At 51.0% G+C, this 20,907-nt stretch overlaps 9 protein-coding genes across 14 annotated transcripts in view; 4 read left to right on the forward strand and 5 right to left on the reverse strand.

The window, feature by feature from the left end:
- Positions 1–284: 284 nt before the first annotated feature.
- On the forward strand, positions 285–2,399 carry TERG_08820 (uncharacterized protein; the record flags this gene model as incomplete). 2 transcript variants are annotated; one of them, XM_003235483.2, is made up of 2 exons in its annotated part: positions 285–1,426; positions 1,502–2,399. In XM_003235483.2, 2 exons carry the CDS (start codon positions 285–287, stop codon positions 2,397–2,399), a joined length of 2,040 nt encoding a protein of 679 aa, XP_003235531.2. The 2 variants fall into 2 exon arrangements, with proteins under 2 accessions (XP_003235531.2, XP_047606326.1); XM_047750610.1 differs by lacking the exon at positions 1,502–2,399 and having other exon boundaries at positions 285–1,430.
- Positions 2,400–2,981: 582 nt separating this feature from the next.
- Positions 2,982–5,805, reverse strand: TERG_04586 (ribonucleoside-diphosphate reductase large chain; the record flags this gene model as incomplete). 4 transcript variants are annotated; one of them, XM_003235484.2, is made up of 4 exons in its annotated part: positions 2,982–3,025; positions 3,087–4,546; positions 4,608–5,548; positions 5,626–5,805. In XM_003235484.2, 4 exons carry the CDS (start codon positions 5,803–5,805, stop codon positions 2,982–2,984), a joined length of 2,625 nt encoding a protein of 874 aa, XP_003235532.2. The 4 variants fall into 4 exon arrangements, with proteins under 4 accessions (XP_003235532.2, XP_047606328.1, XP_047604258.1 ...); XM_047749815.1 differs by lacking the exon at positions 5,626–5,805 and having other exon boundaries at positions 4,608–5,527; XM_047748281.1 differs by lacking the exon at positions 2,982–3,025 and having other exon boundaries at positions 3,043–4,546.
- A 447-nt stretch (positions 5,806–6,252) lies between these two features.
- Positions 6,253–7,452, reverse strand: TERG_04587 (uncharacterized protein). Of its 2 annotated transcripts, XM_003235485.2 has the most exons (3): positions 7,153–7,452; positions 6,933–7,081; positions 6,253–6,839 (listed from the first exon to the last, which is right to left on the reverse strand). In XM_003235485.2, exons 1-3 carry the CDS (start codon positions 7,242–7,244, stop codon positions 6,553–6,555), a joined length of 528 nt encoding a protein of 175 aa, XP_003235533.1. In that variant the 5' UTR covers positions 7,245–7,452; the 3' UTR covers positions 6,253–6,552. The 2 variants fall into 2 exon arrangements, with proteins under 2 accessions (XP_003235533.1, XP_047604259.1); XM_047748282.1 differs by having other exon boundaries at positions 6,933–7,452.
- A 107-nt stretch (positions 7,453–7,559) lies between these two features.
- TERG_04588 (uncharacterized protein) lies at positions 7,560–8,474 on the reverse strand (the record flags this gene model as incomplete). Its single annotated transcript, XM_003235486.2, has 2 exons — positions 7,560–8,354; positions 8,435–8,474. 2 exons carry the CDS (start codon positions 8,472–8,474, stop codon positions 7,699–7,701), a joined length of 696 nt encoding a protein of 231 aa, XP_003235534.1. The 3' UTR covers positions 7,560–7,698.
- A 1,096-nt stretch (positions 8,475–9,570) lies between these two features.
- TERG_04589 (uncharacterized protein) lies at positions 9,571–11,003 on the reverse strand (the record flags this gene model as incomplete). The annotated part of the gene is made up of 2 exons (XM_003235487.1): positions 9,571–10,900; positions 10,993–11,003. 2 exons carry the CDS (start codon positions 11,001–11,003, stop codon positions 9,571–9,573), a joined length of 1,341 nt encoding a protein of 446 aa, XP_003235535.1.
- Positions 11,004–11,688: 685 nt separating this feature from the next.
- TERG_04590 (uncharacterized protein) lies at positions 11,689–13,166 on the forward strand (the record flags this gene model as incomplete). The annotated part of the gene is made up of 1 exon (XM_003235488.2): positions 11,689–13,166. Exon 1 carries the CDS (start codon positions 11,835–11,837, stop codon positions 13,164–13,166), a length of 1,332 nt encoding a protein of 443 aa, XP_003235536.1. The 5' UTR covers positions 11,689–11,834.
- Positions 13,167–13,680: 514 nt separating this feature from the next.
- TERG_12160 (uncharacterized protein) lies at positions 13,681–15,718 on the forward strand. Its single transcript, XM_047751161.1, has 2 exons — positions 13,681–14,301; positions 14,401–15,718. The coding sequence occupies exons 1-2, from the start codon at positions 14,077–14,079 to the stop codon at positions 14,989–14,991; spliced, it is 816 nt and encodes a 271-aa protein (XP_047606329.1). The 5' UTR covers positions 13,681–14,076; the 3' UTR covers positions 14,992–15,718.
- Positions 15,719–15,801: 83 nt separating this feature from the next.
- Positions 15,802–18,993, forward strand: TERG_12161 (cytokinesis protein sepH; the record flags this gene model as incomplete). The annotated part of the gene is made up of 6 exons (XM_047751162.1): positions 15,802–16,767; positions 16,827–16,961; positions 17,022–17,300; positions 17,364–17,571; positions 17,637–18,087; positions 18,153–18,993. The coding sequence occupies exons 1-6, from the start codon at positions 16,333–16,335 to the stop codon at positions 18,991–18,993; spliced, it is 2,349 nt and encodes a 782-aa protein (XP_047606330.1). The 5' UTR covers positions 15,802–16,332.
- Positions 18,994–19,544: 551 nt separating this feature from the next.
- TERG_04592 (methionine aminopeptidase, type II) overlaps positions 19,545–20,907 on the reverse strand; it is a gene marked incomplete at both ends in the record, with an annotated part of 1,887 nt that continues 524 nt past the window's right edge. Inside the window, 5 exons of the mRNA XM_003235490.1 lie at positions 19,545–19,601; positions 19,671–19,757; positions 19,811–19,972; positions 20,052–20,320; positions 20,388–20,870. Of these exons, the coding sequence (XP_003235538.1) occupies positions 19,545–19,601; positions 19,671–19,757; positions 19,811–19,972; positions 20,052–20,320; positions 20,388–20,870 (1,058 nt within the window). The remainder of the gene's footprint in view (positions 19,602–19,670; positions 19,758–19,810; positions 19,973–20,051; positions 20,321–20,387; positions 20,871–20,907) is intronic.

The following is a 20,907-nucleotide window of genomic DNA, read 5'->3' on the forward strand; positions in this document are numbered from 1 at the left end:
TTCGCAGATGGCGGTGCCTTTCAGCCACAGGACCGCTGTAGCGCTCATGTTCACTGCCGGCGCCATATTCACCACCATTACCCTCATACGCACTGCAATGCTCCAGCATGCACACATCGCCCAGGTCCAGGCCAAGGAGGCTGTTGAGTGGGACGGCGTAGACGAGAATGAGTTTCCCTGTAGGTCCTACAACATCTGCATCTCTTCTTCCTTTCCGATGGTCCGAGACAACTAACAATGTATGTCACATTTGATAACTTGCAGGGCATGCATCGGAATCATTCATGTGGTCAGCTGTTGAGACAAATGTTGGTATCATCTGTACCTGTGTCCCCATGTTGAAACAGTTGGCCAGCCGATTGTTTGCCAAATTCTCTGGGAAATCCCGCCAGTTTGCATCGCGCAGAGACATTAAGGAGAAAGCGCCTATGAGGCGGCCATTCGACCGACGGGACTCCGTGACTTCTCCATCTCTCGTCTTCGATGAAAATAGGCGGTCTTGTAGTCCTGATTCAGGATACAGTGATGTGGATGTCCAGGCTAGTTACACAGGATCTAGGGCTAAGAGATGTCATTCCCACCATCTAAGCCAAGACAGCTTCCATGACAGAGGCGCTGTCAAGCCGAAGAGGACAAAAAGCATGCTGGAACTGACCAACAAGGAGGCACTGCCCTTTTTGACGGCGATAATCTTCTTACTCTTTCTCTGGGGGTTCGGGTACGGCCTGCTCAATACTGTCAATTTTCGCTTTTTAATTGAAGCAAAGGCAAGCTATGCTAAAGCCATCGGCCTACATGCTGCATACTTTGCTGGCTACCTCATCGGACCGGCAGTAGCTGGTTATCTACTAAAGAAGACTTCCTTCAAACTCACCTTTATTGTTGGACTGTGTCTATATGCCTGTGGCATTTTAATTTCGTGGACTTCTGCAGTGCTTACATCCTTTGAAACATACGTCTTTTCAAACGTTGTCACCGGTGCTGGCATGGCTATTGTCCAGACAACTTCTCATCCCTTCCTCGCGCTGTGTGGACCGCAGGAATATGCTGAAATGCGCCTTAACTTCGCCCTCGGCTTCCAGTCAATCGGCAGTGTGATATCTTCCATATTGGCCAAGAAGGCATTTTCTCTAAGAACGATCGACGCCCATGACCTTGTACAGATGAAGTGGGCTTACTTTGCCATGGCTCTCCTTCATATCATCTTAGCCATAGCGATGCATTATCTCTCTCTGCCCGAAGCCAATGATAATCAGCTCGCAGACCTCGCACGCCAGCGCCAAATGGCCAACTCTGCCAAGATTTATGATATTCGTGTCGTCTGGGTTACTCTGGGGTTGGCCGTTTTTGCCCAGTTCCTCTTCGTCGGCGGTTCAGAGGGCATCAATGTACACTTCAGGAAGCTTGCGAGACGGACCAGGATCAAGTAAGTCTCCTGGACATAATTTATACTGCTATGGCTACATTCTAACATATTCGCTTTTTTTTCTCTCTCTTTCAGGAATGTCACACCGTTTGAGTCACAGGCACTTGGCTTTGCGCTCTTCGCCATTGGGCGGTTTGCAACTGTTGCTCTACAATTAATTGCGAAACCACGCGTTATTCTTTCGATACTTTATCTCGGCCTCATTGGATGTGCTATAGCGGCTGTCACCGTACACGGACGACTTGCCATGATCGGGGCTTTGGGCACATACTTCTTCGGAAGCGGCATCTATGGTCTCACCTTTGCCATCGCTCTCCGTGGCATGGGTCATCATACCAAAACAGCTTCTGCCTTCTTAACAGCTGCGGTCTCCGGCGGTGCAGTGTTCAGTTGCGTCCAGCGAGCCGTCGCCGACAACCGAGGAGTCCAGTTTTCCTTCATTGTTCCTACCATCTTATTCACCGTTTGCTTGATCTTCCCGATATATCTGAACACCTTCGCCCCGGCAAAGAGACATACCGACCCCACCTTGAAAAACCATCGGGCAAGGGGCACTAGCGTGGCATTCCATCCTACCCAGAACGATCGTGGAGAGGGATTCGCGGTCCCTGAATCAATATTCCCTTCGCAAGAAACGATCGCACGGGTAGTTCAGAAGTCGCAGGATCGTTCCTCAGCGTACATGTCGACTTCGCCTACGCAAGCACCAAAACGTGCAAAGGGCCATTACCGCAGTGGTGGTCTAATGCATAGCTTGTCATTGTGGCATGCATCTTTAAGATCTCCAACTTCGGACAGGGCATCCTGCGAACCGAGCCGGTCGTCGGGCAGATGGGACAGGAACTCCAAATCCGAGAGGAGATGGCCGCCGGGTCCGTCCTCTCCTTCGCTCGAGTTGGACAAGGTAAATGCACGACAAAGCTCGGATTATTACTATTACCGTGCAGGTGAGGTGTATAAGGATATCAGATGATCGCAATCGGCATTTAGCGCGGCGCATTTTTGCATACTTGCCATTTCACGAGTTTCTTTTTCTTACCACAGCAGTCGGATCCCCCTTTTATTTTCTGGCATTGATATATGTATATACCCTGCATCCTTCTTTTTGTATAAGCTGGTCATTGGGGAGTTTATAGTCAGGTGTTTTGCTTCTATCGTCTATGTATATACCATGCGTGTCCATACCTAAGTCTAGGTAGCATGGTGTGCGGTATGACCACCACGTTGCTTTGATAGCCTCTTTTAGTTAATATCATAATAACTGGCAAGCTGGACATTCTAGATACTATGTAAATAAACTTATGACAGTCACAAAGAACAAGAACCGAGATATGCAAGGAATATAATCCAATCGAGATATAAATATGTTAGAGAGAAAGAAAAAGAAAAACATTATATTTGACATTAACTTATCCATCTGACTCGTAGGCAACATGAAAGTGAGAGACCATGCAAAGGGGGGAATGGAAATGGAGAGATTGGTTAAGGAATGGAGAGTATGTATAGCACGTAGCATAACAACCTTGTAGAGGAGTTGTAGCGTTTAGTTGGACGCCTAGCCACTGCACATCACACACTCTTCTTTGTTCTCAATGCTGCCTAGAAAATAGTTAGTTTCAATGCTGAGAAAATCTATCAAATAATGTTGGTGATAACTTACAGGCAAGAACTTTTTGCGAGTAAATGTCTGCCTCTGTCTGGGCATCGCCCTTTCCTTCCTTTGACTCCGTCTCGTCCGCCTTCCCTGCTGACTTGTCTTCAGTAGCAGTCTTAGAGCTTGGCATCGGGGTAGGTCTAGATTCTTCATCTGGTGTAGTCTTTTTGGATACAGGAGTTGAAACTGCCTGCTGTGTTCCATCATACATGGGACGTGGAACAGCGGAATAAGAGGCTCCTGGGCTGGCAGCGCCAACACGTTTCCTCATAGCTGCATTTGTGCGTGCAACGTTGGTGTCAACAACCTTGAGTTGCTCCTGGTCTACTGTGAATTGGATTGGAGCAGACGCAGCCATGGTACGGAGATAGTACATGCCGGTCTTGAGACCGAGCTTCCAGCCAGCGAAGTGCATACTGGTGATCTTTCCCATGGTAGGCTCTTTCAAGTGGATGTTGAGGGATTGAGACTGGTCAATGAAGGCGCCTCGATCAGCGGCCATCTGAACAATAGTACGTTGAGAAATTTCCCACACGGTCTTGTACAGAGCCTTGATGTCTGCTGGGATGTTAGAGATGTTTTGGATGGAACCACCGTCGGCGATGATACGGTTTTTCATATTGTCGGACCACAGGCCGAGGTCGACCAGGTCTTTGAGAAGCCATGGGTTGACAACTTGGAACTCGCCAGCAAGTACACGGCGTGAGTAGATGTTGGAGGTGTAAGGTTCAAAGCACTCGTTGAAGCCAAGAATCTGACTGGTGCTGGCAGTTGGCATGGGCGCAAGTAGTAAACTGTTACGGACACCGTGCTTGGAGATCTCAGCTTTAAGACCATCCCAGTCCCAGAGGTCGGTCGGCGTTACGTTCCACATATCGTATTGAAGGATACCCTGAGAAACAGGAGAACCCTCGTAGGAGGAGTATGGACCATCGACCTTGGCAAGTTCACACGATGCGGTCAACGCAGCATGGTAAAGGGTCTCGAAGATTTGGGTGTTCAAAAGCTTGGCTTCGGGAGAGTCGAAGGGCAGTCGAAGAGCGAGGAAAGCATCGGCAAGGCCCTGGACCCCCACAGCAATGGGGCGATGACGGAAATTGCTTCGTCGTGCCTCTTCAACCGGGTAGTGGTTCCCGTCAATGATTCTGTTCAAGTTTCTGACAACGACCTGAGTGACTTCATGGAGTTTGCCAAAATCGTATTCACCGCGAACAGCATCCACAAAGGTAGGAAGGGCAATAGAAGCCAAGTTACAAACTGCAACCTCATCTGGGGCGGTGTATTCAACGATTTCAGTGCAAAGGTTTGAACTACGGATAGTACCAAGGTTCTTTTGATTGCTCTTTCGGTTGCAGGAATCCTTGTAAAGCATAAAGGGGTTTCCAGTCTCCGTCTGGGCCTCGAGAATGGCGTACCATAGCTTCTGGGCCTTGATGGTTGTCCGGCCTCGACCTTCCTTCTCGTATCTAGAAATGGGGGTTAGTGGAGCTGTATTGAGTAGCTCTGAGATGCAGAGTGAATACTAACTTTTCGTACAATGCCTCGAACTCTTCTCCGTAGACATCAGCCAATCCAGGAGCCTCATTAGGGCAGAATAGGGTCCAATCGCCATTCTTTTCAACTCGCTTCATGAACAAATCAGGAGTCCACAAGGCCAAGAATAGATCACGGGCACGGACTTCTTCCTTTCCATGGTTCTTGCGGAGGTCAAGGAACTCAAAGATATCAGCGTGCCATGGCTCCAGGTAGATAGCAAAGGCACCTGGACGCTTGTTGCCACCCTGGTCGACATATCTGGCAGTGTTGTTGAACACACGAAGCATGGGGACGATTCCGTTGGAGGAGCCGTTGGTTCCAGCAATGTAGGATCCGGTGGCACGGATACGGTGGACGTTAAGACCGATTCCTCCAGCAGTCTTTGAAATCAAAGCACAGGTCTTCAGTGTGTCGTAGATACCTTCGATACTGTCCTCCTTCATGTCAATGAGGAAGCAGGAAGCCATTTGCGGCTGCGGGGTTCCGGCATTGAAGAGAGTGGGAGAGGCATGGGTGAAGTATTTCTGGGACATGAGATTGTATGTTTCAATTACTTTCTCAACGTCCTCACCGTGGATACCGACGGCAACTCGCATTATCATATGCTGTGGCCGTTCAGCAACCTTGCCGTTGGTTCGTAGCAGGTATGACCTTTCAAGCGTCTTGAAGCCGAAATACTGGTAGTTAAAGTCACGGTCGTACACAATAGCCGAGTTGAGTTCTTCAGCATGTTTCATGACGATCTCCCGAGTCTTCTCGGATATCATGGGAGCTGGCCGGCCGTTCTTAGGGTTAACGTAGTGATAGAGGTCATCTATAACGGACGAGAATTGCTTCTTGGTTTGTTTGTGGAGGTTCGACACTGCTATTCTTGCAGCAAGAATGGCATAGTCTGGATGGGTCACGGTCATGTATGCAGCAGTTTCGGCGGCCTGTGAGACTCTCGTCAGTTACTTTGCCACAACTTCGGTGTAGTATATATATGGGACGGGAAGAGAAAGAGACATACCAGGTTGTCGAGCTCGACTGTGGTAACCCCCTGGTAAACACCGGAGATGACTCTCTGTGTGATGGCAGCGGCATCAACATGTTCGGGGTCAAGGCCATAGCACAGTCTCGAGACGCGAGCAGTGATCTTATCGAACTGCACACGCTCCTTGCGGCCGTCTAGTACCATGTTAGCACTCATCGGCAGCCAAATACGACCAAACACGGCCTTGCAAGGGTCTCGGGAGACGTACCTCTCTTGTAGACGAACATCTTGCAGGCAGTGCTCTAGGGTTGATGCCGGCGGCGGGGGAACAGAACGACGATGCTTGCTCCTTCGGTGCAGGGACTGCCTTTTCTGAGCCAGCAGACGATGAGCAGGGACGGACAGGACGGCTGTTGAGGCTGGTGATGCTAGTCTTCTTCTTCTACTTCCTCTTCGCTGGCGTTGCTGGAGTTTGCAGTCGAAGAAGAGTTCGCGATTTCAACTTTCGCGGCGCGAGAAATTTCCAATTTATAGAAAGCGACGCGTCTTTCTTCTTTTGGGACGCGGTGAGGAGAGGCAGAAAAATGGAACCTTAAGGGTAAGAGGGCGTGATCACGTGATGATATCAGACGCGCTTTTTTTTTTTTTTTTTTTTTTTTCAAATTATTATTATTTATATTATTTATATTTATATTATTATTAATTATTAATGATTGACGTTATTTTAGATGGTTTTTGGAGGCCTGTTTTATGACGACATATATAGATTTGAGAGGATAAAAGAAAAGGGGAAAAGAATATACAGCAACGCACATGGCGCACGTCACGATGCTTCTAATTTGCTACTGTACACTATGTATTTGGTGCCGCTGCATAGTGGATAGTGGAAGCAATGCGGAAAGGGCAAGATACAAGATGCGATGCAAGAAGTAATGGCTGGGCAGCAGACTGAACGAGAGCGCTCTACATGGCAAGGGCTCCGACAATGGCAAAAACAAGAGCAATGAACACCGAGTCGGCCTTCTGGAGGGAGCCGACGTTGGACTCGGTGTAAGGGGGCGAGGTGCTGGTGGGAGACGATCCCATGCCGGAGCTGGGCTTGGAGCCAGAGCCAGAGCTGGGGTGGGAGCCGGAGCTGGGGTGGGAGCCAGAGCCGGAGGTAGGAGAAGCCCCGGAGCTGGTCATGGAGCCAGAGCCGGAGGAAGTCTGAGATGGCGAGGAGGAAGAAGTAGTGTTCGCATGAATGAGAGCTGGAGAATTTTTTTTTTCGTGTTAGTTCTCTTCGGACACTGTTGAAGACCGCAAGGGCAGCGTTGTGGTATGATGTCGGGGAATGCACATACTGATCTTGTATCCGGCCTCACCACAAGACTGCTTGTAGGAACTCAGGGCTTCCTTGGTGTCCTTCCCGCATTTGTTGACAATCTCCTTCTGGGTGTTGTCGCTGCGAGAACCGCAGAGGGAGTCGAAGTCGGCGGGATGTCCCTCGGCGCTATTGAACGACCTGTTAGCCCAGCATCTCGACCACCTAACCCATACACACTGGGCAGAGAAACTACATACCTGACTACCTCGAGGAGACATGCAGGAGGCAAGGCCGCGACAACGCCGCAGAGAGCGAGGAAGAAGAAAACAAGGGCGGATTTGGCCAACATGACGGCGGTTGATCGGAGTCAGGAGACGGCGAAAAAAAAAAAAAAGGGAGGGGGACAGCGGGTGCGTCGAGCGTGAGATGGAAGCGACAGACGGTGTGTAATAATGAGCGTGGTAGACAGGGCTTCTGAGAGTAACGAGCGAGCGAGCGAAGTTGGTGACGACGGTGAAAGGAGAGCAAGCAAGGCCGGACAAGGAAGAAGAAAAAGACGGCCCTGCCAAGCCGCCCCAGGGCATCTCAAACACGTTACCCTTGCCGGCCGGCCCTCTCGCCACCGGGGCTGGAGCTGGACCATGGAACATTTACCCGTCGCCGGGCAGGGCGCTGGCGCTGGTTGGCTCCGGCAGCAAAGGGGCATCTCCAAGGGCGTGTGTGAGTGTGTGTCTAGACGTCGTGGAAGAGGGAGAAGTGGGCTAAAGGCACATGCGTTGTACTACCCGACCGACTACGACTAGCTAAGGGGTCTTCCACCGCGCATCCTCCCTGCTGGTTATGATCTCCGCCACGGGTAGACGGTTGTCTACAATCTCTCGCCCGTTGACCAGGTCGTTCTCTCGCGCCCTCTTGTCGGCCTCTTCCTCGTCCTTTGCAATGCCGGCACGAACATGTCGCTTGACCAGCCTCTGCCTGGCCACCTCAAAGTCCACCTCCACGAACCACAGCTCGTCCAGCAGTGCGGCCGCATCGCTCCACGGCTTCTTGTCGAGCGCTAGGTAGTTGCCCTCAAACAGCAGTACCCGCGCCGACGGCGGGATGGGGATGTCGTTCTCGACGGGGTCCTTGACGGCGTGGTCGAAGCTGGGCGCGTAGAGCGTCGGAGAGCTCGTGGTGAGCGGGTTGCGGAGCGAGTTGATCAGCGCTATCAGGTTGGTGGGATCGAAGGTGAACGCTGCCCCGCGGCGGGCAAAGGCGAGCACTGGGTCGGGCATGGCTGACAGCTGGGCTCGTGTGAGGTGGTAGCCGTCCATGGCGATGCAGGCAGCCACGGGAGACGGGCTCATGGCGTTGAGCCGGTGGATGACAGCTGTTGCCAGCGAGGTCTTGCCCGAGCCGGGGATGCCGCTGATGCCCACCATGTAGCGCGCTGTCGGCTCCGTCGACTGGAATGCCCCTACATGAAGAATCCGTGTGTGAGTTAAAAGCACCACCCTGCCGGTCGATTGATATAGGCGATGAGAGCAGGTCGCATACCCCATACTTTCTGGGCCAGACGCTCGACCTGATCGTCCATGCTGGTTACGTAGAGATATACACTCGTTCGGAGCACTCTGTCGGCCAGAATAATAATAGCAGCAGCAGCAGCAGTAGTAGTAGCAGCAGCAGTAGTAGTAGTAGTAGTAGTAGTAGTAGTAGTAGTAGTAGTAATATTCTCCCTGCTGGCTGCGCGATGTGGTTACGTAAGCAGCTGCTTGTCCAGGCTGGAGTCAGTCCACCGTCTATCAAGAACAAATTTCAAGACAAGATCAAGACAGACAAGGTGAGAATAGATCAAGATAGGGATGTCTTTGTGAGGCCGCAGAGGCAGAGAACCGCTCCAGGATGTCCGGGAGTTAACCATGTTCCCTGCCTTGGGTCAACTTGGCTCCTATCTGAGCAGAATCCCCTTGGAAGATCGAGTCTACATAGAGAAACAATTGGTTGCCTCTGCTCTCACCTTTCAAAATAATAACTATTGGATATATCCGTCTTTGTCTTTGGAGACAACGGAGTATTTGTTGAGGCTGGAAGCTATGTTGTACTATGAAAAGTGCAGAGCAGGCGCTTACTCGACTCTGTAGAGGGAACGACCCAAGATGCGTACGATCTGGATAGTGTATAAAGTACGCCGGAGATAATTACATACAAGACAGGGGCCTGATAAGGCCTATCTAATCAATAACCGTCTTAAACTTGGTCGTGGTGTTGCTGTTCGTGCGAGTTTTAATATATATGCGGAAGTGGAGCTTCATAGAAAGCAGGATTTAAGCTTAACCAGCGCCGCGGGACGGACAAAACTCCGTGCCTTCTTCCCGTCCATTCTTTATCCATTAGGCAGTATCCATGGGCAGGTCGTGGGTTCGATGTGACTGATATTAACGTAGAGACGCGGCTGTAAAGAGTAAACTGACAATAATTCTGACCTCGCCTCCCTGAAACCAACGTAAAAATAAGGCGCCATTTTGTTGTAGAAAAAAAAAAAAAAAAAAAAAAAAAAACAATAAGATATGGCTACACAGTAATATATATATGGCCGTCATATCTAAGAAGAGGAAAGAGTCATAATGCGTCAAAGTCACGGTAACAAGTCGAAGAGGCCAGCTCTTCCAACAAGAAGAGAGAATACGCGGTCACTCGGCGTTTTGATCACGACTTAATTCACGGTTCAGTTCGCGATTAATGATGCGTGTCAGGCCGGCGGTCGCCCACCATTCGTCGGGGATGTCATCCCGTCTGCTTAGAAGGTTGAGGGTGTCATGGAGTAGTTGTAGGCCCGCTGCTTCATTCTCGAGTGTGAAGGAAGAAGCAGTGGGTGCAGAACTATCAGTGGGCGTGTTGCTCTCGGACTGGGGTTGTGCAGGGTTCTGTGTCTGCGTTGGCGTCTGCGATTGAGACTGAGATTGACTTCGGGGCTGACTTCGCCGCCTGTAGGCCCGATGCCGTTCTAGGTCGTGGTCTTCTGCCTCTGTGTCCGAGTTCTCGGAGGCAGAGATGTAGTCGCAGTTTGCAGGGAAGGAAGGTAACGGGTCAAACATTATATGCATTCGTGCAGAGACAGAGGAGCCAAAAGACGAACTGGGAGTGAGAGTGGTAGGTGCTGCGGTAGACGACCGCGAACCACCAGAGCCAGAAGCGGAGGCAGACGCAGTGGCGGAGGTGAAAGAGGAGTCTGCGCTAGGGAGATTGTTGTCCAGAGGGATGGTATTGAGCAGTCTAGCCCAAGTGTCTGATACATCGGGCACTTCGTCGTCCGCAGACACGACAGATTCGGCCTGGGAGAAAGGGGGAGCAGGTATGGCTGAAGGTGAGTTCCGTGCGGTGGCTACAGAGCGGTGTCCCACGCGACGCAGAAGAGGCATACTGGCATCCATGGTTCCCTCCGTGGTAGAGGAATCCTCGGCCTCTGCGATGTTAGTAAGACTGGCGTCTTCGGGATGGGCAGGTGCAAAACGGGGAGAATATGACGGGCGGTTTCGAAGAGAGTTGGGGGCCGCCAGAGGGAGTATGTCCTGGCCATGCAGGTCCCTCGGGATCCTCATGCGTCGGCCGGGAGAGGCATAGTTGACGCTATCGCGTAGTAGCCGACGGCCTATCTCACGATGACTGAGGCCTGCCGGCACCTCCGCACTGTCTAGACTGCCCGTGGTATGGTCTACCACCGGGTTTCTGGCGATGCGAGGGAGTGGCAGCTCCCGGTCACTGCTGCGATCTCGGTCGATAGTCCGGGCGACAGGATCGAAGATCAGATGTCGGTTTCTCAGGTCGCGGACTGCGGTAGTGCGGCGACCAGTTTGCAATCTGCTGAGTCTTCTGCTGGACTGCGGGTGCGGGCTGCGTCGAATGGAGGAGCGAGCAGGTGCAGTTGGGTCGGTTGGCGGTTTAGAACCAGCCTCTGCAGAGACGCGGACACCCGACCCGGCACTAGGACGCGCGCGAGATGCAGGAGGAGTGTAGTCAAGCCTGTCGGTCCGATGTTAGTATATCTAGACGCGGTTCTGGGGTGGTGGTGGACTGTTATGTTGGTGCTCGATGGCTGCGGTAAACAAACTTACGGGATACCCATGATTGCACAGCAACAGGGAGTATTACGATTATGGGAGGGGATAACAGAGGCAGAACAGGAGAAAACGAAGGTGAATCTCGAGATGCAGGGCAGCAGACAAGGTGAATTATGACTGAGGCCGGGTCGAGGGTCGAGGCTGGCGGCGAGTGAAGCTGAACTGGCGGTGGTTTTGTCGATCGACCGATTACGAGGATGAAACGCGCGAGACAACGAAGAATCTCAGCCACAGCCAATAATAGCCACGCGAGACTAGTCGAAGGCAAAACACGGAGCCCAGCAGCAGCAGCAGCAGAGGAACACTTGGAGCAGTTCTATATCAAACTCCGTATATGCAGCCGAAGCTGAAGAATAAATGGACGATGCGGCCGCCTGGCCGGGGTGGGCGAGCGAGACCCTGAAACGCTGCGGAGGCGCAGAGACCGTCGAGGGCAAGACAGCTGCAAACTGCAAACAACTGAAAACAACTGCAAGACTGCAAGACGATCGTCTCTATCTTGCGCTTCGTCTTCTGCTTTTCTTCTTCTTCTTCTTCTTCTTCGACGTCGCTTTTTTCTTGAAGTTGAAAGTTGAAGTCGAATAACACTTCACGTGACCAAGAGCCTCATCCAAAAAGGGAAGAAGAAGAAAAACATCAAAAAAAACGACTTCGAAAGCGCCAAAAAAAAAAAAAAAAAAAAAAAAAAGACACGAAGAGACAGAAAAGACGGAAAAGACAGAAGAAACACTCGGGATTAGCTGTTTGACGACCGATCTGGGCGACGAGAGACGACTGGCGACTGACGATACGCACAAGAAGAGCGAGAAACAGGTCCTAGCATGGGCATTGGCTGAATGATTGACCTTGGCCTTGCCCGCATATCCCGCCTGGTGCCGGCCAGCTCGCTCGCCTGGAAGGCCATCCACGTCGCCGGCACCAACGGCAAAGGATCGATAGCTGGCTACCTGTCGGCGCTGCTGACGGCCGGCGGGCTTCGCTGCGGCTCGTTCACCTCGCCGCACCTGGTCGACCGCTGGGACTGCATCACCATCAACGAGCGCGCGGTGCAGGAGTCGGTCTTCCGCCATGTCGAGGAGCAGGTCAAGCGGCGGGACGCCAGCCTGGGAGTCGGCGCCACGGAGTTCGAGCTGCTGACGGCGACGGCCTTTGAGATCTTTCGGCAGGAAGACGTCGACGTGGGCGTTGTCGAGGTCGGGATGGGTGGCCGGTTGGACTCTACGAACATACTGACGAGCGAGAGCGTGCTCGTCTCGGTGATAGCCAACATCGGGCTCGACCACCAGGCCATCCTGGGCAGCACGCTGGCTGAGATTGCCGCTGAGAAGGCCGGGATCATGAAGCCCGGGGTGCCGTGTGTCGTTGACGGGACCAACGAGGAGCAGGTCAAGAGCGTGATCAGGCACCACGCGAGCAGGGCCAACACGACGGCCACCTTTGTCGGGCCGGACAGCATCCTGTCTGCCTACCCGCAGCTCCGGCAGAGATTCCACGACCTGGCGGCCCAGCCACACCAACGGTCGAACATTTCGTGCGCGGTTGCTGCCTTGGAACATGCTCTGCCGCGGCTGCGGGCAAACCTGAAGCCCACCGATCTGCTCCCGTTTCTTCCTCTCAACCCGCGCGCCGGCAGGCTGCAGCTCGTCGATCTGTGGCCCCTCATCCCTCGCCGCGACTCTCCTGTGCTGCTGGACGGTGCGCACAACCCGCAGTCGGCCAAAGTGCTGGCCTCCTACGTGGACCATACCCTGCGCCGCCCGGAGGCAAACATCACCTGGGTGATCGCCGCGTCTCAGGGTAAAGACCTACCAGAGCTGTTTGGCAGCTTGCTCAGGCCGGGGGACAACGTGGCAGCCGTTCAGTTCGGCCCTGTGGACGGCATGCCCTGGGTCAGGAGCGTGCCCACCGCCGAACTGCTCGCAACGGCCAGGTCTATCAGCAGCAGCAGCAGCAGCAGCAGCCGTGGCACAACCACTCAGTTTGGACACGACATCTCCAAGGCGCTGCAGTGGGCACACCTCACCGCCGCCGACAACCCCATCGTCATTGCCGGCAGTCTCTATCTTGTATCTGATGTCTTGCGTCTGCTTCGCCAGACAGCCGCTGCCGAAGAAGAAGAAGCGGCAGCAACAGACACCGCTGTGGCTCGCACTGCCGCCTCTGTATAATACTAATTCATGCACATACATACACTCCTCTGTACTAGACTTTGGGATAATCCTACGGGCAATCCGGTTTCTATAGATCTACAAACAGCGTGAACCCCCTTTTCCCCCAGACTTTTCTCTCCTTAGCATCTTACCCGAGGTCGTACAGCAGCGAGACGACCAGGGGATGCGCCCTCTAGCGTAGTAGACTCCCTCTGCCTCTACTCCTGGCCCGGCACAGTGGCCGTAGACTCCCGATGTAGCGAGCTGTAGCGGTTTTTCTTCCTCTCTCGCTCTCTCTGCCTGATAAGCAACGCCCTGATAGAAACGCCAAAAGAGCCCCCCTCCCCCCCCCCAAGTGCGTCATCGCTTACCCTTAAATTTCTTCTTCCTCCAGAGACGCAACGAAACGAGGGAGAAGAAAAAGCAAAAGAAGAGCACTCGCACGCTGGAGAAAGCATCGCTGCAGGCCGCGAGGACGCTCTCTGTTTGCTGACCTGACTGACTGGCAGGCACAGCGCCCGACTGACTGACCGACGGACTGACAGCTCCCTCCGCCCCTTGCTCGCTTCTGCTGCTCCCTGCATCGCTTTCGTATCGTCCGCCGCCATCGCCAACGCCGTCCCGCAGACGCAGCCGCAGCCACAGACGCAGACACAGACGGAAGCGCAGAGAGACGCAGCGACAGAGACATCGACGTGCTCATCGACTCCACCATCGAATGCTGTAACTCCCGCAGGCTCGCCGTCCGCGTCCCCGACTGACATGACCAGACCACAGCCGTCGCCACTACTACAAACATCCCCTTCTTCTCCCTATACACCGCAAGTCCGCTGCCTCCCCGCGAGCAGACGCAGGCATAGCACGGCTGCTCTCCCGCCAGCAAACAGACGCAGACACGCAGACACGCACTGCACGCACCGGCCGAACGATGGTGGTGTCCCGACCCCGCGAGCGCGAGCAACAGGATAATGGAGACGCCAGCGCCACCCGCACCTCAAATACCCCTACCAGGAAGATGTCGAGAGCTGACTCCAGCCCGCCCAAGAAGGACCGGGAGAGGGAGAGGGAGAGGGACAGAGACAGAGACAGAGATAGAGACAGAGACCGGCAGATCAAGTCCTCGGCCAAAGACGTGGCGGAACTCACTGACTTTGTATGTCTTCTTTTATCTTGCCGTGAGGGAGGGGAAGGGGGTTGTTGCTTGATTGATACAAACAGTGAATGGATGGAACGGCTAATGTGCCTACAATAGCAATTAGGAGACTGCCTGGGCAAAGGAGCCTTCGGATCTGTCTACAGAGCTCTGAATTGGGGCACAGGCGAGACCGTTGCCGTCAAGCAGATACGGCTGGCGGATCTGCCAAAGAGTGAGCTGAGGGTTATCATGGTAAGTGGCCCATTGACAAACAGTGCAGACACATGCAATATCTCTACACATAGCTCTAATACCTTTCTCTCTACAGCAAGAAATAGACCTGTTGAAGAATCTAGATGTAAGTTGCGGGCCGGCTCGAGATCCCCCTTGGATCAGGAACCCGACATCAAATCCACAGTACTAATCTGTTTACCCGTCATAGCATCCAAATATCGTCAAGTACCATGGTTTTGTAAAGTCTGCCGAAACCCTAAACATCATATTAGAGTATGTACCTTTCCTATCTCTACCCTTCTGTCTCGGAATATAGATCTAACACGTCTGCTAGGTACTGCGAAAACGGCTCGCTGCATTCGATCTCCAAGAACTTTGGCCGGTTCCCTGAGAACTTGGTTGGACTATATATGTCTCAGGTCCTCCACGGATTGCTATATCTGCACGAACAAGGTGTCATACACAGGGACATAAAGGGCGCAAACATCCTAACCACAAAGCAAGGCCTAGTGAAGCTTGCGGATTTTGGTGTCGCCAGCCGAACTACGGGTCTTCATGAGTCCAGCGTCGTTGGAACACCGTACTGGATGGCTCCGGAGGTTATTGAACTTTCCGGTGCTACAACAGCTTCGGATATATGGAGTTTAGGCTCAACTGTTATAGAACTGCTTGAAGGGAAACCGCCGTACTATAAATTCCAACCCATGCAGGCCTTATTCCGCATTGTCAATGATGACCACCCCCCGCTACCCCAAGGCGCTTCTCCTGTGAGTTTTCTTTTTCTTTTTCCTTTTTTCACACCCCTTTTTCTTTGGATTTCAACGGTGATGTTCTACTATGATGATAGCTGCTAATAACCGATAACCTCAACTAGGCCGTGAGGGACTTCCTAATGCAGTGCTTCCAAAAGGACCCAAATCTACGGGTGTCTGCCAGGAAATTGCTAAAACACCCATGGATAGTGAATGTTCGTCGATGCGACTCCGTCGTCCCTAAGAAATCAACAGAGTACGAAGAGGCAGTTAGGAGTGTTCAGGAGTGGAACGAAGCACTTAGGTCCCCTAATTCAAATGCTATCCGCAAGCCCTCACAACACCAGCAACCAGGAATAGGGAGCAGCCCTATCTCAACACAAAAGGAACCCAATCCTCTAAATATACCAAACCGAGACACCTTGTCTCTATTAAACATGAATGCTGCAGAAAAGTATCGCTCCCCGGAGAACACTAGCGATGATAACTGGGACGATGACTTTGCCTCCGCCATCTCTCCCGGTGCGCTTCACCTGCCACATCTCAAACCACAAGATAACTTCGACGGAATGCTATCTCCTGAAAAGTTGAAAGCCTTTGCATCTCTTGAAGGGATAACGGAGCTCTGCCAGACAGATAACTCCGGTATAGACAATGACGGCCAGATTAACGATGCCATGAACAATGACGAACCCGACCCCTTGCAGACTATTCGGCCACGTTCTCGAAGGTCTTTTGATGACGAAGTAATGCCGCCGCGCAGCCCGCGCAGAAGGCATAGACAATACCCGGTTTCTGCGTTTAGGAGAGGCCCGATTATATCATCAACTTCAGGAGTAGCGAAACCAATTCGTCAACGACCAGCAAACTTTTACGAAGAGAGCTCTGTCGAAGATTATTCAGATCTCATTGAAGCAAATGATGAAGTGCTAGAGAGTAAATTATCTGCCATGCCGGTAAGAACCAATGGTGGTCGTTTTCTTTTAAAATAAACCATAAACCCTAACTTAACGGTTTATAGGGTATCGGACAGGATGAAAGTTCAGCCCATACACAACCTGTAATGGGCCAAGAGATCTTCACAGGCGATGAAAACATCCCCGTAAAACCAAGCGTACATAGGAGGAAGAGATCAGAATTTGCTCGATCTCGATCAGCTATCGAGATAGAAATGTATGCCGAGGATGAGGCTGACGAGGACTTCTCTGATATTCTCGGTGACAATGAAAATACCCTTGTCAAACTGGAGAGTGAGGAGGGCTCAGATCGCAGCACCTTGATGCTCAACTCGAAACTATCAACAAACTCATGGCTGGGAGACATTGATGACGAGGATGATCCATTTGCTCAGCTAGAGGAAGGCCTGGACGAACTCGACTTGGAAGCTAACATTGCACGAGATAAATATGCACGGCTACGCAACCAGGTGGAGGGACTTGTTAGCTCTTTGAAAACCTCACAGGACGATGAAGTTCTAGTAGATATCTCAGAGCAATTGGTATGTCACTTCTACCTTCTGGCTTTTCATATCCATGCACTTACTAAAACTTCTTTTAGATGACCATATTTTCAGATATGCCGGAAACCAAGTCTGTCATCATGAGTGCTCACGGAATGCTTCCTATCCTAGAAATTTTAGACACCTGCAGGCGCCGGGATGTGATTTCTAACTTATTGAAAATCGTCAACGCCGTACGTCATGCTATGTTCCCCTCACCCCTATCGAGGTGTTACTAATGTGGTTGGCAATAGATCATCTACAATGATTACGAGATTCAGGAAAACCTGTGTTTCGTTGGTGGCATACCGATTATCAACAAGTTTGCTTCGAAGAAATACCCAAGGGAAATCCGTCTTGAGGCTGCCGCATTTGTCCAGCAAATGTATCAGACATCAACTCTGACATTGCAAATGTTCGTCAGTGCTGGTGGACTGAATGTCCTTGTCGAATTCCTCGAGGATGATTATGAGGATGAAAGAGAGCTTGTACTAATCGGTGTAAATGGTATATGGAGTGTGTTTGAATTGCAGGTACGTATTAATATTCAGATTATCCGTTTGCAGTGGCTTATCAGCGACTAATTGAATGTATAGGGATCAACTCCAAAGAATGACTTCTGTCGGATACTGTCTCGAAACTCGGTCTTGGATCCCTTGTCCCTCGTCTTGAGCAGAGTACTTGATGAGGAAGAGGGTGAAATGGCAGAGGTCTGTGAGGCTCGCATTTCTAACATCTTCTTCATATTCTCACAAGCCGAAAGCCACGTTAAAGAGATGGTGGCAGAGAGAACCGTATTGCATCGTAAGTACAACGCATTATCTCAAGTGAAAATATTATATATCCGGCAGGCGCTGACGCTCTCCCAGGTGTATTGAAAGAACTGAAGAGAATGTCACCCAGTCCTCAGATAACGATGCTCAAATTCATTAAAAACCTCTCCATGCTGTCCACAACTCTTGACTCTCTCCAAAACTCAAATGCCATTGATGTTCTAACTGAACTCCTCCGATCAACTATGAAAAAGCCACATTTCCGCGAAGTATCAAATCAGATACTAAATACCATCTATAATATGTGCCGTCTTAGCAAATCGAGGCAAGAGGACGCTGCTTTGAACGGCATAATACCTTTACTACAGAAAATCGTTAAAACAGAACGACCGTTGAAAGAGTTTGCGCTTCCTATCCTCTGCGACATGGCGCATTCCGGCAAGGTTGGGCGCCGTGAGCTTTGGCGCAATAAAGGGTTGACATTCTATATTTCCTTGCTCTCGGATCCATACTGGCAGGTCACAACTCTAGATGCTATTTTTACTTGGTGAGTGCTCCTGGTCCTCTCTCTGGATTGCATAATGGTCCCTTTTTACTAATAAGTATCATCAGGCTCCAAGAAGAAACTGCCAAGGTCGAAGAGTACCTCCTCGATACCCAACATGGAGACTCTTCGTTTACCATAGCTATTATCCGATGCATGACAATATCAAAAGCAAATGCCTTTGAAAACCTCCTTGAGCCTTTGCAAAAGTTGCTTCGACTAAGTCCCGCGATTGCAGCTACCTTTGCCAGGCCCGATATGTTTGAACGCATTGGGCAAAAATTACAGCATACTAAACCATCCGTTAGAGTGAACCTATTGCGAATCCTATCTACGATATGCGATTCCAGTCAAGAACAATGTGGCCTGCTTCGTCGTTACGGTTTACTTGATGCTATACGAGAACTGCAAAAAGACTCTCGTGTCCTTGTGAGAGAGCTCGCGGGTCAACTAGTGAAGAACAGCGAAGATAGCGATAATGCAAGTTTGAATGGATCAAAACGAAGGCAAAGACGAAGAAGTACATCTACAGCTGCCCCCCCTAGTCTAATCTCCAGCCACTCCATGCCAGCTTCGCCTCAAGTGACTAGACCAATTTCCCAAAAGCCATATTACGAAGGCCGAGAGTCTTCTCGCCGTCAGAACGGACTCGATAGTTCTCTAAACCTCCGTCCTGGGAGCCGGGATGGTGGAAGGCCACCAAATATCCATCCTGGTCTGTCGGGCAACAGCAGCACAGGATTACCGGGCAAGACACCGCGGCTGAATCATAGATTATCACAACAACTGCTTCCCGGCTCATCGCAAAAGGAGGAAATCAGGACCCCTACCACTACACGAACACCGTCCCTCCTTCAACCATCATCACGGAGGCGCAGACAAACCAATACCAGCTCAAACTGGTCTTGAAAACGGCATGGAGACCTTGAGGGACTGGCGGCCGTCTGTATTAATTAGAGAGTGGTTTGGAGTCGGCGTACTTGGTTTGTAGGGAGTTTTCAGTTTATCTTCTCTTGGAAGCATCCTTATATAGGCGCAAAAGCGGGACATGCCAACATTCCCTCCTCGTTCTGAGTACAGTACAGCATGTCTTGTTTCATAACATTTGGAGGCTTGGACTTGAAGCCATAATTCAATTTTCTTTATCCTTCCTTTATATACATTTATGCATGCTGTATATATGTACGATTACTTGTTACTGGAAGGTTGTATGGTCTGGGATAAGGATTGGCTTTGAAATACATATACAGTGGAATGAGCGCTAAATTTTTTTTAATGAGTTGCGAGTGCCGCCGGACTACCATTCCCAAGCATTACCATTGCAGTTGCGTAAGAATAAGGCCAAGTAGAAACACACACATGGGCCCTCGCCAATATAGAGCATCAGTGTAGCATAACTCATCGCCGTTGAGTTTCGTGGTGCATTCAACATAAAAGAGAGGCCGTAAGTCAAGGTAAGTCTAGTAGTCGTCACCACGACTAATGACTTCTTTGACATTTGGTCGGAGCAAGATAGTCTAATGATTTGGTTAGTGACAGGAGAATATGGAAATTGTGGCAGCTACTGTGGCTGGAATAAGACTTACATGCTCGAACTGGGCGGTATAAGATCCCTTCACATCACAGAGTGGAGGGTATGCATCGACAAGTCCAGAGGAGACTAAGTTGTTCAACTATACATGAATGTCAGTGGGTGAAGTAGATGTTTTGGAAGGATGCTACCTACCCCAAGAAGGTACTTTTCCTGTCCGAGACGATCGAGGTATCGACGGCAGAAAGGTAGAGTGCCAAAGTTCTTGTTAATAAGACTATACAAGTTCTTTGCAGAAGACAATCGAAGAGGCACGCTTGGAGCATTTGGAACTTTAGCGTAGTGTGAGGTTTCCATCTGTTCATTTGTACGGATTTAGCATACCGAACATATCAAACTGAGAACTGATAATGAAGTAGTGTGAGGAGCAACTTACATCATCTCTAACGTATCCCTTCCCGGTACTGCCAAAGGTTTCAATAGCATAGGTTTCACCCTCTTCCATCTTGGTCTGGTCACCACCTTTGACAATCGGGACGCTCTTGCCATTGACTCCACCGTGAATTTCATATTGGCCGATCGTGTGACCATTCAGGTTACGAATTGCCTTGATAGGGTAGGAGGTTCCATTGAGCTCGAGCTCGTAACTCTCCATAGTTTCCTGGATCGCTGCGCCGATATCACTCATGCGGACATCGATACCAGCTTCCTAAATGGAATTACATCGTTAGTCAAGGATTCAGTCAGCATATATTGGGGGTCAACATAAAACATGCCTTGATTCCAGTGTTGGTTGCCTCCTTGACAGCGGTAAGTAAAGGGTCAAAAACAGGATCAAATGCAACGGTGAAGGCGCTGTCGACGATTCTGCCATTGATGTGGACGCCAAAATCAACCTTCATGACATCACCGTGTTGAAGAACGACCTTGTTCCCGGCATTGGGAGAATAATGAGCGGCACAGTGATTGATGTTCAATCCGGTAGGGAAGCCCATTCCGGCAACCAAACTGTCCCCCTCTTCCAAACCCATGTGGCCGGTCAGGTGGCGGACTCCGTCCTCGATACCCTCCGCGATATCGGTAAGGGTGGCACCAGGCTTGATCAGCTCCTTTTGGGCATACTGACGAACCTGACGGTGGATCTCAGCGGCCTGGCGATATTCAGTGAGGAAATCATTGTTCATACGGTCAAGGTGTCGCTTCTCTTCGTTTGTGGTACGGTAGGAATTTTCGTTTAGATACTCCACAATCTCTCCTTCGGGGAAGTTGTTGTTAGGGAAGAGAGTTGTCAA

Source organism: Trichophyton rubrum (genome assembly GCF_000151425.1).
Source record: "Trichophyton rubrum CBS 118892 genomic scaffold supercont2.4, whole genome shotgun sequence".
NCBI classification, from domain to species: domain Eukaryota; kingdom Fungi; phylum Ascomycota; class Eurotiomycetes; order Onygenales; family Arthrodermataceae; genus Trichophyton; species Trichophyton rubrum.

Coding starts and splice junctions, on each gene's coding strand:
- TERG_04587 (XM_003235485.2), bottom strand. CDS start 7,244: ATGTTGGCCAAATCCGCCCTTGTTTTCTTCTTCCTCGCTCTCTGCGGC. Junction 7,082..7,152: donor TGTCTCCTCGAGGTAGTCAG/GTATGTAGTTTC, acceptor GTCGTTCAATAG/CGCCGAGGGACATCCCGCCG. Junction 6,840..6,932: donor TGAGGCCGGATACAAGATCA/GTATGTGCATTC, acceptor AAAATTCTCCAG/CTCTCATTCATGCGAACACT.
- TERG_12160 (XM_047751161.1), top strand. CDS start 14,077: ATGGTGGTGTCCCGACCCCGCGAGCGCGAGCAACAGGATAATGGAGAC. Junction 14,302..14,400: donor TGGCGGAACTCACTGACTTT/GTATGTCTTCTT, acceptor TGCCTACAATAG/CAATTAGGAGACTGCCTGGG.